Source organism: Thermothielavioides terrestris, chromosome 2 (genome assembly GCF_000226115.1).
Source record: "Thermothielavioides terrestris NRRL 8126 chromosome 2, complete sequence".
NCBI lineage: Eukaryota > Fungi > Ascomycota > Sordariomycetes > Sordariales > Chaetomiaceae > Thermothielavioides > Thermothielavioides terrestris.
Window position 1 is genome coordinate 9,248,907 of NC_016458.1, and position 16,989 is coordinate 9,265,895.

The 16,989-nt window shown below is 60.0% G+C and overlaps 5 protein-coding genes across 5 annotated transcripts; 1 reads left to right on the forward strand and 4 right to left on the reverse strand.

Moving 5' to 3' along the window:
- Positions 1-1,388: 1,388 nt before the first annotated feature.
- THITE_2129246 (uncharacterized protein) lies at positions 1,389-1,956 on the reverse strand (the record flags this gene model as incomplete). The annotated part of the gene is made up of 3 exons (XM_003653610.1): positions 1,389-1,574; positions 1,651-1,769; positions 1,893-1,956. 3 exons carry the CDS (start codon positions 1,954-1,956, stop codon positions 1,389-1,391), a joined length of 369 nt encoding a protein of 122 aa, XP_003653658.1.
- A 553-nt stretch (positions 1,957-2,509) lies between these two features.
- On the reverse strand, positions 2,510-4,069 carry THITE_2129247 (uncharacterized protein; the record flags this gene model as incomplete). Its single annotated transcript, XM_003653611.1, has 2 exons — positions 2,510-3,311; positions 3,432-4,069. The coding sequence occupies 2 exons, from the start codon at positions 4,067-4,069 to the stop codon at positions 2,510-2,512; spliced, it is 1,440 nt and encodes a 479-aa protein (XP_003653659.1).
- A 3,597-nt stretch (positions 4,070-7,666) lies between these two features.
- On the reverse strand, positions 7,667-10,070 carry THITE_2116209 (uncharacterized protein). The gene is made up of 2 exons (XM_003653612.1): positions 9,054-10,070; positions 7,667-8,987 (listed from the first exon to the last, which is right to left on the reverse strand). Exons 1-2 carry the CDS (start codon positions 9,792-9,794, stop codon positions 7,716-7,718), a joined length of 2,013 nt encoding a protein of 670 aa, XP_003653660.1. The 5' UTR covers positions 9,795-10,070; the 3' UTR covers positions 7,667-7,715.
- Positions 10,071-12,111: 2,041 nt separating this feature from the next.
- On the forward strand, positions 12,112-14,256 carry THITE_2116212 (uncharacterized protein). Its single transcript, XM_003653613.1, has 3 exons — positions 12,112-12,568; positions 12,653-13,539; positions 13,617-14,256. The coding sequence occupies exons 1-3, from the start codon at positions 12,295-12,297 to the stop codon at positions 14,076-14,078; spliced, it is 1,623 nt and encodes a 540-aa protein (XP_003653661.1). The 5' UTR covers positions 12,112-12,294; the 3' UTR covers positions 14,079-14,256.
- A 64-nt stretch (positions 14,257-14,320) lies between these two features.
- THITE_2088815 (uncharacterized protein) lies at positions 14,321-15,817 on the reverse strand (the record flags this gene model as incomplete). Its single annotated transcript, XM_003653614.1, has 5 exons — positions 14,321-14,647; positions 14,712-14,958; positions 15,017-15,454; positions 15,516-15,662; positions 15,738-15,817. 5 exons carry the CDS (start codon positions 15,815-15,817, stop codon positions 14,321-14,323), a joined length of 1,239 nt encoding a protein of 412 aa, XP_003653662.1.
- Positions 15,818-16,989: the final 1,172 nt, after the last annotated feature.

Here is a 16,989-nt window from a genome sequence, read left to right on the forward strand (position 1 = left end):
CCGCGTCGGAATCGAAGTGCAAAGAAGGACCGGACCACTTGAGACCCACAACATCTGAACCCAGCAACATGGTCGCTGTTACTGTTGCCGGGAAAAGTTGTCTGATCTCACGAAACTGCCCCTTTCAAGCAATTTCCCCCACCGTTCGTTCCATAGGCCGTACGCCTTGGGTTTCTTACCGTGCGTCTTCCATCCCTCACAAACCAGCTGCGAAGCCCACAGTCAGCAGCGGGTGAGCGCAACCTCTGTTGTGTACGGAATAGATGCGGCCAATATCGACTCCAGTGATTCCAGGCCCTTGCGTCATTGAGATATGGCGTTTCATACCCTCAACTGTCGAACGAAACTCGTCAAATTTGCCTGCTTGATCTTAACCACAACATCATCCTCCGGCCGCTGCTGAAGCCACGCAGGATCATTACATCGACGATACTTCCCCCGGCCCCTGCGATAAATCTAAGGGGACCAAAACGACATCCGTACCACGAAGGCAGGATACTGAGCCGGTCAGCGACAGAAGCTAGACAATGCGCCTGGTGAGACAATAAAAAACAAGCTAAGGAGCAGGGCTTCTGCCCGGGGTTCTGCTGCTGCAGTGGCAGCCCTTGTTACCATTGTCGGACGCTGCAAACATGCTATCGAAAGGCGAGGACATGATCGAGTGGGGGTTTCACTTTGCTCGGTAGGATTGCAGGCGTCGCACAATCAGAACTTCCCGTCCGCTGCGGTTGAGCCCCTGCATTTCCCGGCTGTGCCTGCATGGTACGCGTCATGGGGCGCTGTTCGAGGATGGGCTGAGGCTGCTTGATGTTGACACTCTTGTAAGGAAACGGCCCCAGTGAGCTAGACGAGCTGCCTTGCCCACGTTGCTTATCGCGGTCGTCTTCTTGCATTTGCTGGCGTTCTGCTCATCGTGGCATGAGACCTCAGCGGCGCGGTTGTCGTCTTCGCTGGCTGTTACTAGACTCCCGCCTCCTGAAGCCAGCCTGATGCCCCAACGAGGCATCGAGGGAGGACGCAATCTACGGCAGACAAGTCTTAGTCGGCAAGCACGTCGTCTGCGTTTCTTCTTCCACGAAATGGCCAGTCAACCTGTTGTTGGCTCTGAATCCCCTGCTCGAGACTGCCAGCCATATGCCACAGCAGCCGCCAAGGAGGTAACAACCAAGTAATAACCAATCCCTCCGACAGGATGCTTCGTGGGCTGGGCCAGCGGATGCTACAGGTGATTATGGAGTGCATATCACCGGAGGTTTCAAGCGAACAAAAGCATTGCAAGAAAAAGAGAACGAATCCGGATGTCCGGTTCGATTTTGGATGACTAGTGCACTATGGACGTTCGATCTTGAGCCCAGAATACCCGGAAGCTCTACCCTTCGCCCATACAGTTAGCCGGCGCGAACGCCGGTTGCGCCGACGCAGGCGAGGTTGTGCTTAGAGGAGGCGGCGACGGTGTTGGGGAAGTCGCCGGGGATGGGGACAGGTTTGCCCACGAGGCGGAGGTCGGTTGGGTCGGAGGGGGAGATGGAGAGCATGCTCAGCGTATTGGAGCCGGCGTTGATGGCGAAGAGAGTCTGCGGATAGATAAGCAGCTACTTACAATGGCAATATAGAGGTTGCTAGCAGCTGTTAGTAGTTTACGTGTCCTACAACGGTCAGCGATGACTGGCTGTTCAAGGCGTCGGGAATGGCGGGCTGGCCATTGCTGTCTACCGCCACGCCGCTAGCTCCGCCAGTCGGGGTGGTGGTGACGCCCCTGAAAGCTGGATCTAGGAGACCCCAGCATGCGCCAGTCGTAATGAGTGGGAAAAGAAAAGAGAGAAAGAAAGACCAGAGAAACGCAACGCTCCCGTGATTAGTGAAGCTAGCCCATTCTTGAAGCCAGCGCCAACCTGAACACTTCAACTTGGGAATCACCGTAATCCCAGTGCCGATGAAGCAAAGCATAAACTCCATTGTTAGAACCTATAAAACCACTTCTCGGTCTTATCTGGATCGTACTCCCAGCGCCGATGAAGAACTACTGAAACCCATGAAACCCTTTCTCGGCCTTATCTGAACCGAAGTCCCAATGCCGACAAAAAACCGTTGAAATCCATGAAACCATTTCTCGGTCTTATCTGGACTGAAATACCAGTGCCGAAGATGAATTATTAAACCCCATAAAGCCGCTCCTCGGTCTAATCCGGACCCTATGCCCAATGCCGACGGAGAATGCGCCCCAGGTTGGAAGCCATAAAACCACTCTTCGGTCTTAGTTGGATGAAATCCCAGTGCCGAAGAACCTAGAAACTGATGAAACCCATGAAGAAAAAACATCTCGGTCTTATCTGGACCTTAAGGCCAGTGCCGACGGAAGATGAGTTCCCGGTTGGAACCCGTAAGAAAACCACTTCTCGGTCTCCCATGCTTCTCCCATCACCGTATTCGAGACCGAACTTCCAATGCCGACGAAAAGATGAGCCCCCTTGTTTGAGCTCATGTAAGGTAGCCATGTCTTCTTCGGTCTTCACTCCTCCAACACCTCCACCTCCTCCACCGGCACCTGCACCATCTTCTGATCCCTCTGCACATAGTTGGGACCAGCCGTGCCAAACGAGACGGCCAACTTGCCGGGCAGCTGCCACACGCCGTCGCCGTCGACGGATCCTTGCAGGTCGGGCTGATCCTGGCCCTGGGCCTGGGCCTGGCTCGAGCTCTGCGCCGCCACCGGGTGCTGAGGCTGGAGGTGGGGCGGAAGCAGATGCTGGAACGGAAACTGCTGCAGCGGCGGCCCGCCGCTGCCCTCGACGACGTCGTCGGATCCGCCAAAGCACTCGAGCACCTTGCGCCGGTCGATCCGGCCGGACGCCGTCACGTCCAGGTCGCGCAGCTTGGGCGCGGCGCGGCGCACGCCCCGGAGCAGCGCGTGCCACAGCTCCATGCCGAACAGGTCCACGTGGCAGATGATGTCGGGGCAGCTGCTGGAGGCCGGGAGCGGGCCGGTGCCGAGGTTGCCGTTGCCGTTGTTGTTGCTGTTGTGGTTTCCGTTGGCGGCAGCAGCAGCCGAGGTGGAAGCCTGGTTGGCGGCGGCAAAGGGGGACGTGACATCGCCGTCGTCGTCGTTGCTATCGGCGGTGACGGGCGGGATCGGATCGTCGTGGACGATCTTGGTCAGGTACAGGTGGTCGTTGTTGTTGGTGAAGCTCAGCTCCAGGCAGCGCAGGTGGGCCAGGTCCAGGTGCTGGTTGACGAAGAACTGGTGCGCGTCGAGCGACGAGGTGAACACCAGGGTGACGTTTTCGAGAAAAGACTGCATCGTCTCCACATACCTGCGCCAGGAGGAAGAGTCAGCTGCTGGATACCGAGGAATGCGATTCGTAAAAGGACAAGAGAAAAGAGAGATGAGAGTTGAGAGATAACAGATGAGAGATGAGAGAAGAGAAACGTACATCCGCTTGCAGGTCAGGAACAGCGGCAGAAAGGGCGCCTTCTTCGCCGGACGGCCCTTACCCGCCCGCGGATCCCAGCGCTTCTGCACGGCGTACTGGCACTTCCAGTGGCGGCCCCAGTTGAGACGCATGATCCAAGCTTCCCAGAACCAGCGCGGCGGCATGGTGGAAGGGCCCTGTTGGGGCGTGGCAAAGGGCCACGGGGCCGTCGCGAAGGTGTCCTCTTCGATGGGCTCGCCCGGGTGCACCCTGCAGCGGGTGTGGGTGAGGCTGCTGGCGGCCGAGCGGTCCCTGTAGATATGAAGGCGCAAGTCCGTGCCCGGGGCCGAGGGCGACATGCGACGTGGCTTGAGGTAGGTTTTCCAGACCTCGCGGTAGATGAGCCGGCGGAGTTCGAGCGGCAGTCTGCCGAAGAAGAAAGAGAGGGACTGGGAGTCTACGTTCGCCAGGAGCTCAGCCGTGGGAATGGTAGCGATTTGCTTGCCCTTGTCGATCTTGTTGTGGTTGTCGACCGGAGTCTGGTGAACAATGACGACGGTCTCGCCGCCGGCACGCTCAGTGAGTCGCACCTTCGGCTTTGCGGTCTTCCTCCGGCGAAACACGGCACGCAGCCGGCGGAGAAGACGGCCGATCGCCATGATTTCTGTTGTCTCTGTCAGGTTGCCCTAGCGCGTCACAGCGTTCCAGTGGATGAAAGAGAGGGAGAAAGGTCGGGTGAAGCGGGTGAAGCGGTTGAAGAAGGCTGGGCGAGGTTTGGCCAGAAAGCAAAAGCGAGCGGAAGTGAGCGGAAGTGAGTGGAAGTGAGCGGCTGTGAGCAAGCCCTTTGATTCTCTTTTTCAGTCCTCCTGCTAGGCAGGCAGAAAAAATCATGTAAAGAGCGGCTGGGATGGGTGCACTGAGGTGCGGCTTATTGTGGCTGTTTCAGATCCCAGGGGGCGGCGGCCAATCACGCGGAGTCCGCCGAGCTTTGGGTAGGACGGGCACCAGCGATCGGTTTATTGCTGGAGTCAGCCCTGCCGATGCAGGTCAGCCTCGGCTCACGATGGTGCAGTTCAGCGGTTGTGAACAACATAAGGCTTGGTCCGGCTTGACGCGGCCCTGGGAGGGAGCCGACATGGGTGGACGGCCGGAGGCATGTAAGTGGCCTATCACTAACACGAACACCCCCTGGCACTCCATTCTGCATTGGTCATGCAGATCCAGATCCACTAAACTCTAACTTGAAGGAGAGAAGCTGAGAAGAGAGGACCGATCCCGCAAGCCATCCGCCTGTCCCGTCAAGCCCGCCCAGTCCAAGAGGTCGCCTACAAAGTTCGAGCGAGGGCGACGGCAGCAACATAGCCGTACGCCGTTGCCGGCGTGGCAGTATCCACCAGCTAACCCTCGACGCCTGTGATACTCGGTTCGTGCTTGTGGGGCTAGAGGCTCGGAAGTCGCTTTGAGTTTTGATTTCGAAAAACAACAGCCAAGGGCACTTGGGCTTTGTCCCTCAATTTCAAGCAAAGAGACACCGGGGAGAACTGCAGGTGGGGTCAGACCGACAGTCAGCCAGCAGTACTCCAAGGACAACCGACGGGGTGCGGTGGTGATGTGGAGAGGATGGTGGCCGCTTGCCCAGCTCGCAACGGTGCGACGGCGGCGGTCAAATATACCGGGTGATGTGGAATCTCAGCCTGGCTGTTACGAGCAGAAACGTGAAGGTGCGTACTGGCGAGCTTGAAGCTGACCGCGTCTGGAGCGCTGGAGTACAGGGCTCCCTTTTCCGTTTCGGTCTGGAAGAAGCGCAGGACAGCGTTCTCGGTCGCCGTGTCAGCGCTGCCGACATGCCACGGCCAGTTTACCTGCCCGGAGGTCAATCGAGAGGCCCAAGGATGACGGGGATGGCTGGAGGGGCGCCGCCCTGCTCCTCCGCGACAAAAGCAATGAGTGTCGGACCGCATTGGCAGACCTGGTCGTGGAATTTGCCCCGGGCGGCCTGCGGCATGACGCTGGAGTATGCGCAGAGATCCATCTTGGGTCGCTCCAAGGGAGCCGATCTTGTCCGCCTGGTTAAGGAAGTGCTGGTCGTGGAGGGTCGCATTCAGATATACATTTGGACCTGAGGAGGGGGGCTGGCAAGATCCAGAGAACGACATAATGGGAGGTGCAACCTTATGACAACTGGCAAGATGATCTCGCTACCTGGCCCCGGCCGTTGGCCGTTTCCCCAGCCAGGTCAAGCCTGCGGAACCCAAGTGTCTCCTGGCCCAAGATATCCTGCTCTCGATCCACATACTGGAATATAACTCCTTCGTGGCGTCCTGCTGTCTTCGACGCCTGCTCGGAGCAGTGGAACTATGCCAGTTTGCGTGAGGTGAGTAGCCCGCTCTGGGTGAGGCGAAGTTGATGCGATCGTGCCTTGTAACTGAGCCGTTTGAAGACCAGGGCGCTCGGAGCATTACTCTAGGTTCATTGACTCACGTCTCGATCAATATTTACATGTCCCGGTTCAGTGGAAGCATCATGAGCGGGCTCGGGCTCGGCGGGCTTTCTCGACGGCACGCTGCATCGCCGGTGTGACTTTCTGCGTTGCTCCCTCGGGCTTGGGAAAGGAATACGAAGGACAAGACACACAAGACACCGGCTCCCCACAATAAGAATAAGACCGCCGGCGGCAAGCGAGAGATACCGAGATATTGCATGCCCTCGTCCCTTTGGCCATGGTGCGGGCACTCGACGCCGAGCATTCAACTGCAGCTCCAACGCTATCCAGCACGGGAACCAACAGGCGACTTCACATTCTGGCTATGTCCTGGGCAGTTATCAACGTCTCGATCGACGGGTGTGTCTCTAGACGCCCGCCCTTCCGGGCGTGCTGATACGGGGGAACGAGGACCAGCGGGGCTGCGGCTGGACAAGACAGCGCTTCGGTGCGTCCAGCGCCAAAACCAGCGCACGTTCGAAGGACTGCGATCAAGCAAAGGAGTAGTTCCACTGTCCCGGCATCGTCATCAACACATGCGAGGGAGGCATGCACGATCCAACACCCATAGTGCCATACCAATGACCCATCGGCAGCGACACAGCCAGCGACGAGCCAGCACGATGCCCAACAGTGCCAGTGTTTCCAATCGCCCGGCACCGGCACAGTCAGCAGAAGATCCCAGCGGCAGTCAGCAGAAGATCCCAGCAAATACCGCGGTGGTTCGGCGCGAGGGGAGCAAGGCGGTCGTTGACCATCGGCCATCCGAGACACCGAGGAATTGCTAGAGGCTTAAGAGGCGCTGAGCGATGTGTGGGGGCTTGCCCCTGCCGCGACGGGGACTAGATCGTGTCAGAACATAACGGCGCTGAGCTAAGTCCCAATAACAACAAATGGGGCAACCAAAGTTTTTAGCTCAGCGGTTCCAACAGATCGCCGACGAAGTCAGCATCGATTATACAAACGAGCCAGTGTCGGTGTCAGCGTCGGTGTCCTTGTGCGGAAGATAAGTTGGCTTGAAGTGGAAATAGCTCTCCCAGTGGTGAAGAGAGCCCGCGTGGTCCCGTATCGAACATGGCTGGGTCGAGCCGCGAATACGGGCAATTCATGCGAATAGGGGCTACGACAGGCATATCAGCGCAGGAACGATGGGGGAAGCTGGGCAACGAGAGACCGCGAGCCCGTCTTGTTACTCCATAGATTCGGGCGTTGTGACCAAGACAAGCCCTTGCAGGCAAACAACAACCACATAGGAGGGGCCGGACCTAGCACGGCAGGCCAGCGCCAGCCAACCGAGACATACCTAGCCACCAGCCAAACACACAAGTCTGTATTCCATACCGGAGCAAAGTCTCCCAACAGGCCGGAACGCAATGCTCATGATATTGCTGCCCTACGCCCCAGCAGGGGCGAGGTAGATACACAGCCTCGGCACGGCACGAGGAAGATACCTAGGTATCTGAATAAAACAGCCCAAAATGCAAACCGCCCCCTAGCTACTCCCAAAATCAGAACCTAACTCCAGTCACAAATGCACCCCGCTGGACCATGAGAATGGGGGCAGCGCAAGGCCATGCCCAGCTGATACCAAGAGAAAAAGAAGAAACAAAAACCCAGGCATGAATCAAGCCATGCGGCTCATAGCTCATTGCCACCCTTCGAACACACATCGCGCCAGGGAAGACAAGCAGCCGCAATCCCAGACCCCTTCCAGCTTGTCAGACCCCTTTTAGCGCAGTACAGCCCTTCCAATCCCTACCCGCCCACCACCACCACCACCCGATCCAATCCAATCCCACTCCTTCACGCAGCACGCAGAGCGCTCAAACACCAACCACGCCGGCGCCCACGTCCGTACCGGGACCCGGCCCAGGACCTCCGCCCGCGCCAGCACCCGCGTCCGCGTCCGCGCCCTCCCGGCGCGCCCTGGGTACCCGCACGGGAATGCAGATCTCGCCGTCGGAATCCGAGTCTTCGTCGACGGCGGCGGCCGCGCGCTCGAGCATGGCGTCGATGTCGGCGTCGGCCAGCGGTCGGCGCGGCTTCGACGCGACCGTCAGCCCCGCCGACACGGGCAGCTGTTTCATCGGTCTCGGCGGGAGCTGCGAGGTCTGAGGCGAGGAAGCGGTGGGGTGGATGTGCTGCTGTTGCTGCTGTTGCTGGTGGCGCTGGTGAGTGTGGTTGGGGTGAGACTCGGCGCCGCCGCCGCCGCCGCCGTTGGCGGCGGTTCTGCTGCGGCGGGGCGTGCCGCGCGAGACGACGGACATGGGGGAGCCGAAGGGGGACGGGTCGTCGATGTCCATTGCGGAGGGGGACTTCTCAAAGCCGACCCGCTTGGTTGGCTGCGAGTGCGTGTGGGAGTGAGAGTGAGCGCGGGCGTGGTGCGGGGGGCGACCGGACGGGAGGCTCTTCCGCGGTTGGGAGGACGGCAGGGCGGTGCGCTGTTGCGGGGCTGCCGGTGCGTGGTTTGAGGGCAGCGGCTGCGAGGAGGAGCTGGGGAAGGCATGCTTGAGGTTGGCCGAGTTGCCTGGGCTGCTCATGAAGAGGAGCGACTCGATGGCGTCTTGCTCGCGGACGTTGGTGTGCGGCGACACCAGCATCGCATCAGCCAGGGCACTTCGGTGGTGCCGGTCGGGCGCAAGATATGGGCTTGTGTGCAACCCTGCGCGTGGGGAGGCGTGCTGGGAGCTGGAGAGGAAGGACGGGACTTGGCGGGGGTTGGGCTCGCGGCGCGGATTCCCTGCATGTTGAGACGGCTGGATCGAGACGGGCGGGGCGAGGCTCTTGACCGGAGACGCGGAACTCCCCCGTGACGTCGACTGTGGAGAGTCTCTCCATTGTGAATCTCCGGGGCGGCCTGAATAGTGGTGTTGTGGAACCGTGGCTGGCGTCGTGTTGTTGCTACCCTGATGGGAGGCGGTCGAGAGCTGAGGGCTTGCCGAAGACCCGTTCCTGAGGTGGATGGTGGAGGCGGTGGATGCGGGAGAGGCGGCTTGGGAGGCCAGCGCCTCTACCTGGTCAATGGAATGCGACTGCCAGCCGTGGTTCACCTTGACCATGGCGTACGACAAGCGGGTTTTTAGTTCAGCGGACAGCTAGTTACGGGTCAGTACGCGATTCAACGGCCTTGCAGTAGACGAGGGCAAAAAAAACCGAGGTACCTCTCCGATGCGGCTGCCGGCGGTAGAGGCCATGCTGACCGTGCTCGTATTCCGCGAGTGGCCGACCGTCTGGCCCGGCGACACGTACGACTTGTCGCGCGTGTGCTTCACCATGCCGTCGGCCATGCGCTTCCTCGAGGCACCGGGCATACCGTCGACGGTGTCTTCGGGTATCCGCTCTTGGGCAGCAGCGATCTGGGAGAGCTGCAACAGCTGAGAGTCCTGACTCGAGCCGTGGACGCTGCCAGTGCCCGGGCTCAGCCGGCCGCCGCTCGCTGGGGGGGTAAACACGGGGTCGGGACCGTTGGAGTCGGGACCGTTGGAGGACAGGGTGGCCTGCGAGTTGCTACGCGAAAGAGCGAACTGCAGCGGGTGGCCGTGTTCGGCGGTTGCACGGTGCTCGGACGAGGCCTCTGTTGCTGTTGTTGTGGTTGTTGCTGTTGTTGTTGCTGTTGTGTAGCGGCCGTCGCCAGACGAGATGCCCCGATCCCGCGGCGGTGGCGGTAGATCGGCGCCTGATGGGGCGGGAGCGAACCGACCTGCGTGGTCAGCGAAGCGGGATCGGGACTCGAACGCGGTGTCTCTCGACACGGTGCCGGCATGGGACGAGCTTCCAGGGTGCGAGAAGGAATGCGAATGCAGGGCCGCTCGGGACCCTTTGTCCCCGGCGAACCCGGCGGCGTCGAGTCGATGCGACACCTGCATTTGCATCGCGGGCGACGGCGATTCCCCGTCCGCCATTGCGCGGCCCAAGCGCGGTGCGCGACTGCAAGCAATGGGTGGCACGGAGGAAGCGTGCAAGCAAAACAAAAACACGCAAGCCCTGGTGCGAGGCGACGTGGTGGCAGCACCGATTGGCCAAGTGCGACTGCGGGTTCGCGACGACGGGGTTTGCGAGATTTGGCGGGATTGGTGTGCGGACTGGGTGCAGCGAAACGACCTGGATTCGGGAGCCGAAGCCTGTTCCAGTTGGTTTACGCGGTTCGCGTTGTGCCGCCGCGGCTCAGCAGTTTGAGCCAAGCAGCGCACGGACAGCGCCTCTAGCCAGTGGACCCGATGGGAGGCTAGTGGAGGTGCGTGCCTCCGTCCACTACCTAACTTGGGCAGTGGACAGGGCGACCCGACCCCGGATGGCCGCGAATGACCCTCACAGTCCGCCACGCTGGCCACGCCAGACAGATTGGGAACCACTTGTTACGTCCATGAGAGGTCGCCCAGCCACCTGCCAGATTTCTCGATCAGCACCGCGTCAATTGCGGGTATGACGAACAAAAGTTGCAAAATCAACAGAATGCCCAGCACGTCACAGGATGCAGCTCGTTGAACGCCTGAACGGTTCGCTTCCGCAGCAGGCCGAAACAAGTATCCGTCGCTGTGTTGCAAGCACGCGGCCTGGCCGCATGCAGTCGACAGCTCCCAATCGCTCGGCTTTCTGCCGCCATCTGCAACACTCTCTGGCCAACCGTCGTTGGCCCACCGCTGCGATGGCGACTTTGTGGAACGAGTCGAGAAAAGCCCGCAAAGCACGCAGCGCGCGGACGCGAAGTCACGTGTCCTAGCTGGTTGGCACGCGTCATTCAAGTTTCGAGTTCGACAGATCTCGATCTGAGCACAGATATTTAGTTGGCACCTAACTAACTGACTGCGAGTCAGTCAGTGATGACCGTTGGCCTGTGATTTGAGGCACTTACTCAGTCTCAATTATTTTGTGCCCGCGCTCAGTGACTCCTTGGCGACAAGCGGCAGGTGATGCACATCCAACCAGCATCAATATCAACATCAGCATGAGTCGATCGCCAGCGGAGAGGCTTTCAAAAGGGGGGTTCAATTCCTCTGAATTGTTTATCCTCCTCCCAGGTTTGCCCCCTTTTCTTGTTACTGTAACTTGTCTTGTCCGGTCTATTTTGAAGTTTCCCCGCTCTTTTTCTCCTGTTTTTCTTGTCCTTTCGTTCTCTGGTTTTTTCTCAACCCAGCAGAGACCACTGGCAACGATGTCGCCAACAGTTCCACCGACAGTTGGAGGTTTGCTCCTGTGGACGGTACTTCAAGCGCTTTTCGACTGTCTTCAAATCTCTTTCACCCCCAAGTGTGTCAAGGCGTTTACAGTGCTCCGTTTGAAACAGTCCTCCACCGGTTGCTTCATCAATGCACTTCGACCTGAGCAACAGACATTCGGCCTGCCTTGATGCCAGGTCCTCAATCCCGACCTCAATCCCGGCCCCATGGTATGCATCCAACCCGACTGCTCTTATTAGGGTGTTGTTGAACGCCCACCCCATACCAGCGGCGAAGGAAGGGTGTCTTCCCTCAGTTCTAATGAGATGTATATCTCTGCTGTTCTTCTACCTCTCCACCATGATCTTCAACACCATATACCGGTAATCCATCCACAAGACGCTCTGAATACCGGTTTGAAGGCGTCGAGATCAGAGCCATCGGCCTGAGTCACCCACGACGTCTCACTCGCGACGTCAGCGCTCACATCACGCGAGGGCATGCCCACAAAGCACCCTTGCTGAATATATTTCGCCTAGTGACGGCTGTTTCCATTGCTTGACACTACGTGCAAGCTGCTACGAAAGCAACCGAGCGGGAATCAAAATGGACGAAGGAGACTGGAAAGAAGACGGCCCGTTTGAGCAAGGCGAAAGAACACCACCCTTTTTGATTTTTTTTTTCAGACCTTTGACCCTAGCGGGGATATCCGCTTCCGTAATGCTGGGCTGCGAGCACGACATCGGCAAAGCTGACCATGCCGAACCTTTTTACTGGCGACCTTCCCGAACCGGGTGGGACTGCCGATCCTTGCCGTCGGCCTGCAGCTGGCTCTGGCAGCACTCAACCTTAATGACTTGCCATCGCGACTTCGGCAGAGCCAATCACAGGCATTTGTTCGCGAACTGCCTTTGCTCCGTTCTTACGCCAGGGTGCCCAGATGTTGCTTGGTGGGTTGTGAGTTGAGCGGCAAGCCTCGGGCAGACCGATCACGTTATGCCCCTGGCCTGCGTACGTTCCAGATCTGAATGTTGCTGCAGCTATTTGCCATCGATGAGACCATGGCGACAGTGCATGGCGTGGGTCACGTTGCACAGGAGCAGAAACCTCGTCGGTGCCATAACCAGTGGACTCATAGTGTAGCAGCAGTATTAAATGATCAACGTCCGCCCCTGAAAGCGACGTTTTGCAGCCTCCGTGTGACACTGCGTAGTCCCCAGACAGCCCACGACAACAACCCAACGGGATGGCCGTCTTCGACAAGAACGCCGCCGACGGCGGGGCTCCAAAGGAAGTTGGCCATAATATGCAGGACAAAACTGCTGAGCCGGACGACGCCGAGGTTGGCGACATCAAGGAGGTCAACAAGTACGCGTACGATGACTCGCGCAAGCTGGGCATCACCGGCGCCGTGTTCCTCATCCTCAACAAGATGATCGGCACCGGCATCTTCTCGACGCCCTCGAGCATCTTCGCAGCGACCGGCTCCGTCGGTGTGAGCCTGATGCTGTGGGTCATCGGTGAGACTCACCCGCCCGCTGTGTGTTGTGCGCAGTTATGAAGTGAGTTACGGCACATGCTGACGCGACCCCCTCCCGTCCTAGGCGGCTTCCTCACCTTCTGCGGCCTCAGCGTGTGGATCGAGTTCGGTCTGGCGATCCCCCGCTCGGGCGGCGAGAAGAACTACCTGGAGCACATCTACCGCCGGCCGCGCTACCTCGCCACCTGCGTGCTGGCCGCCCAGATGATCCTGCTCGGCTTCTCGTCCGGCAACTCGCTCGCCTTTGGCCGCTACATACTCTACGCCGCCGGCAACGAGCTCGAGGACACCTACAAGGGCCGCGCCATCGGCGTCGCCTGCGTCACCTTCGCCGTCGCGCTGCACGCCGTGCTCCCCAAATGGGGCATCCGGCTGATCAACGTCCTCGGCGTTTTCAAGGTCGCCGTACTCGTCTTCATCGTCTTCTCGGGCTTCGCCGCGCTCGCCGGCCGCCGCCTGGTGCCGGATCCGCACAACTTCGACAACGGGTTCGCCATCGAGAGCGGCGTCGGCTACGGCGGCGGCGGCGCGTACGAGTACTCCAACGCGCTGCTCAACATCGTCTACAGCTACAAGGGCTGGGAGAACGCCAACTACGTGCTGGGCGAGATCCGCAACCCGCGCCGCACGCTCGCCATCGCCGCGCCGCTCGCCGTCGGCCTCGTGACGGTGCTCTACGTGCTCGCCAACGTGGCCTACTTCGCCGCCATCCCCAAGTCCGACCTGGCCACCTCCGACGTCATCGTCGCCGGCCTGTTCTTCAGGAACGTCTTCGGCGACAGCGCCGGCGCCCGCAGCCTGCCGGCCTTCGTCGCGCTCAGCAACCTGGGCAACGTGCTCGCCGTCAGCTTCGCCCACGCCCGCCTCAACCAGGAGCTGGGCAAGGAGGGGCTGCTGCCCCTCAGCCGCCTGTGGGGGTCCAACAAGCCCTTCAACACGCCTGCCGCTGCCGTAGGTCAACCCGCCCCTGTCTCTTCCCTCCACCCACAGAAAGCTGCAATCAGCCGCTAACTCTAACTCAACCCCAGCTCTTCCTCCACTGGCTCGTCACCATCATCGTGCTGCTCGCCCCGCCGCCGGGGCCGGCGTACAACTTCATCGTCAACCTGTACACGTACCCGGGCGCGTGGATCAACAGCTTCGTGGCGGCGGGCCTGATCTACCTGCAGTACGGGAACCGCGGGGAGCCGTGGCAGCCCGGCTGGCGCACCTGGCTGCCCGTCACGGTGATCTTTTTGCTGTGCAACGCCTTCCTGGCCGTCGTGCCCTTCATCCCGCCGTCGAACAGCGACTTCTGGGCCGACGGCTACCCCTACTACGTGTTCCCCGTCGTCGGCGTCGGCGTGCTGCTCCTCGGCGCCTTCTACTGGACCCTGTGGACCAAGTTCTGGCCCGCCGTCAGGGGGCATCGCATCGTCGCCGAGCGGGTTGTGGATGAGGACGGGGTTGAGGTCATTCGCTATCGCAAGGTCAAAACGCGCGTTGCTTGATTAGGTGGTGTCAGGATATGTGTCTTGGGCGGGTTGAGGGGGGGCGCGGTCTCCGCTGGGCAGGCGTGGGCAGCGCGGGGTCCCCAGTGTCCTTTCAGGTCTGGTAACTGGACTACTCCCTAGGCATAATAAGACTTGACAGTGATCAATCTCATCAACAAAACATCGCGTGCAGCAACACACTCGTTCAAGCAACTCCTCAGCGAACATCACACTCACTCCTCCCATCCCACATCCCCCCTTTACACATAAACATAGCAAAACGCCCCACCATTCCCCCCCAACTGATCATGCGCCTCGAGCAATTTGATCGGCCCCGCAAGCCACTCAAGATCGATCACGGCCGTGGACGGGTCCTGCGCACTTCCGCCGCCCATGCCCGGCATCCCCGGCATGCCGCCGCCGCCGGTGGGCACGGCGTTGAGGCGGGCGTCCGGGTCCTGCATCTGCCAGATCCACCACAGCCGGTCGATCGCGCCGTGGTGGAAGTAGAACACCGGGTCGCCCGGCGAGGTGGCTGGGTCGCCGCCCGGGTCGAGCGCGTGGATGTAATGGCCGGCGGTGTGGATCTGGGGGCAGGTTAAGTCAGTTTGGTCTTCTGTTGCGTGAGGGAAAGACGGAGTGTAAACGTACCCCCCACGGATAGGGGTCGTTCTTGGGCGGCGGGTTGCCCAGCAGCTGGTTGTAGAAGCCGTCGATGTTGCTGTTATTGGTGATGAGGCTGTAGGCGCGGTCGGCGGTGGCGCCCATGGCGGCGTTGCGGTTGACGTCGCGGCGCAGGCACCGCGGGTTGGACCCCGTGCCGTCCGACCGCGGGTTCTTGGGGATGCTGAGGCCGTGGTAGGGCGACATGGATGTTGGGCCGAGGCTGACCACCATGCTGTGACGCTCCGTGTTAACACTTTCTCCATGCCGCACATAGCATTAGGAGAACCAACTCCTTGAACGGTCCCTCGGTCACGCAGCCGCCGCCGCCGCCGCTCTTGATGATGTTGGGCGTCCGGCCCGGCTGCGGTAGGCCCGTGTACTGGGGGTCGGGTGCGCCGTTGCCGCCCATGCTCGACGCGTTGCCGTTGAACAGCGGCGAGTGGATCGGGTCCCGGGCGTAGCGGTCGTAGTTCTCGTACGGCTGGTAGCCCGTGTAGTTGCACTCGTTGCGCAGCGCCTGCTCGTACACGTAGAGGAACTGCTTGTGGGCGGGGAACAGGTGCAGCGGGTCGTGCAGCTGAGCCGCGTGCGACATGTGGTAGGCCACGAAGTCGTCGAAGCGGCTGAGCGCGCCTGGGAACCTGTCCTTGGGCGCCCGCGGCGGCAGCTTCATCAGGCACTGCACGGCGGCGATGTACTCCTCCCGCTGCTCGTTGCTGAGGTCGCTCCTGTGGGCCGCGTAAGCGGCTTGCCGGAAGGAATCAAGAACGTGGATGGGGCAGGACAGACCACTCCCTCCGCACGGCTGCGTTCTCGAGCGTGCACCCGTTGTTCTTGCCGGCGGCGATCTTCTTCGCCATATAGGCCTCGACCTTGGCCATGGTATCCTCCTCCAACTTGTCAACCACATCGAGGGGGAAGGCTGGATTGCGAATCCTGGGCGGATCCAACTGCGTTAGGTCAAACCAAAGGAAGACCGGAGCGAGTAGCAGAGCAGGAAAAGCGGCGTACACTTCGATCTTGGACCTGTAGTCCGCGCTAGCTCCCACAAGGAGCTGCGCCAGGACGAGAACACCCCGGATAGTCCACATGCTGGGCGGCAGGCGGATTGCAGGCGATGTGGCGGTGCAACTCTTGACCGGGCGTGGGATCAAGGTGAAAGAACCCAGGTCGGGCGTCCAGCCCCTATTTGACCCGGTGACTCCATGCTGGGCCGGCCATGATGGAGGAGGTTTACAGTTCGCCTTCGGCAGTTGTGCCGGGGAAGGGTGAGGAGACGCCAGTTATACCGGCTTCATATGCGCCTCCAATGATAGCCGGCGCTCCAAGGGTGTCGGTTTAAATAGATGACGATCGGTGGTCAGGCCTGTCCCCTCAATTCTGCCGGCCGAATCGAACACGCCCAAGCAAGAGCGGCAATTGTGATTCTGTTCTTCTCGTGACGCAAACTCTGGCTTTGAATGATCCGGCAACTTGCGCGGCGCCTGGAGCGACAAGGACCACGGTCAACGTTGATGGCCTAGGTACAGTACAATGGACTGCCGAGGCCAGTAGCTCCGGCAGTGGTCGGCGCAAAATCGACGGCGGAATCGGCAACTAAGCTGTTACTCCTGAAAGCCACTGGCACGGCGATGGCACGTCTATCTGCACGTGTGCATTGTCGAGCGCGCCCCGAGGGACGCATGACAGGACGAACAGCTAGAGACAATGTGAGCGCAAAAGGAGGAGGTGAACTGAGATTCTAGCTGTCCAGATGAGTTTAGCTCTTCCTAAGATGGACGGCGAAATTGCAGTAGTCCTTCCGGACGCTTCGCTTGTCGTGCAGGTTTCCGAAGTCGCTTGCTTGCATACAAAGAGGGAAGAACCGTGGCACAGAGCAAGTGGACAGCGAGTGCCGCTGAATCCTCCTCTGTTCCATCCACGAGTCGCTGCGGGCACCTCGTTGCGACGGCAAATTAGGTGCCTCCGCAAAGACTCCAATATCGATGCGAACGTTTCTCCAAAGGGGTAAAAGAGCCGGGTGGCTTCCCATGATGAGTTCCACTTGTGAGAGCTGAGAGCGGGATACCGCGTTGTCGTGGATTGGGGCTGTCTGCGAGGAAACCATAGTATCAGGTTGGTAGGGTTGACTGGAAAGAAAAAATAAGCAATGAGCAGTCTCTTTGGTCCAGAACTAAATCAAAAATGAGAATACGAGTCTAGCAACAACGATTGCGATGCCTTACGAGTCCTGTTGCCTGTTGGGCTAAGGTGGTTGCAGGAT

Excerpts from the sequence above, each read along its gene's own strand:
- THITE_2116209 (XM_003653612.1), bottom strand. The coding sequence starts at position 9,794 with ATGGCGGACGGGGAATCGCCGTCGCCCGCGATGCAAATGCAGGTGTCG. Across the intron at positions 8,988-9,053 it reads CCGGCAGCCGCATCGGAGAG|CTGTCCGCTGAACTAAAAAC; the intron begins GTACCTCGGTTT and ends ACCCGTAACTAG.
- THITE_2116212 (XM_003653613.1), top strand. The coding sequence starts at position 12,295 with ATGGCCGTCTTCGACAAGAACGCCGCCGACGGCGGGGCTCCAAAGGAA. Across the intron at positions 12,569-12,652 it reads CCTGATGCTGTGGGTCATCG|GCGGCTTCCTCACCTTCTGC; the intron begins GTGAGACTCACC and ends CTCCCGTCCTAG. Across the intron at positions 13,540-13,616 it reads TCAACACGCCTGCCGCTGCC|CTCTTCCTCCACTGGCTCGT; the intron begins GTAGGTCAACCC and ends ACTCAACCCCAG.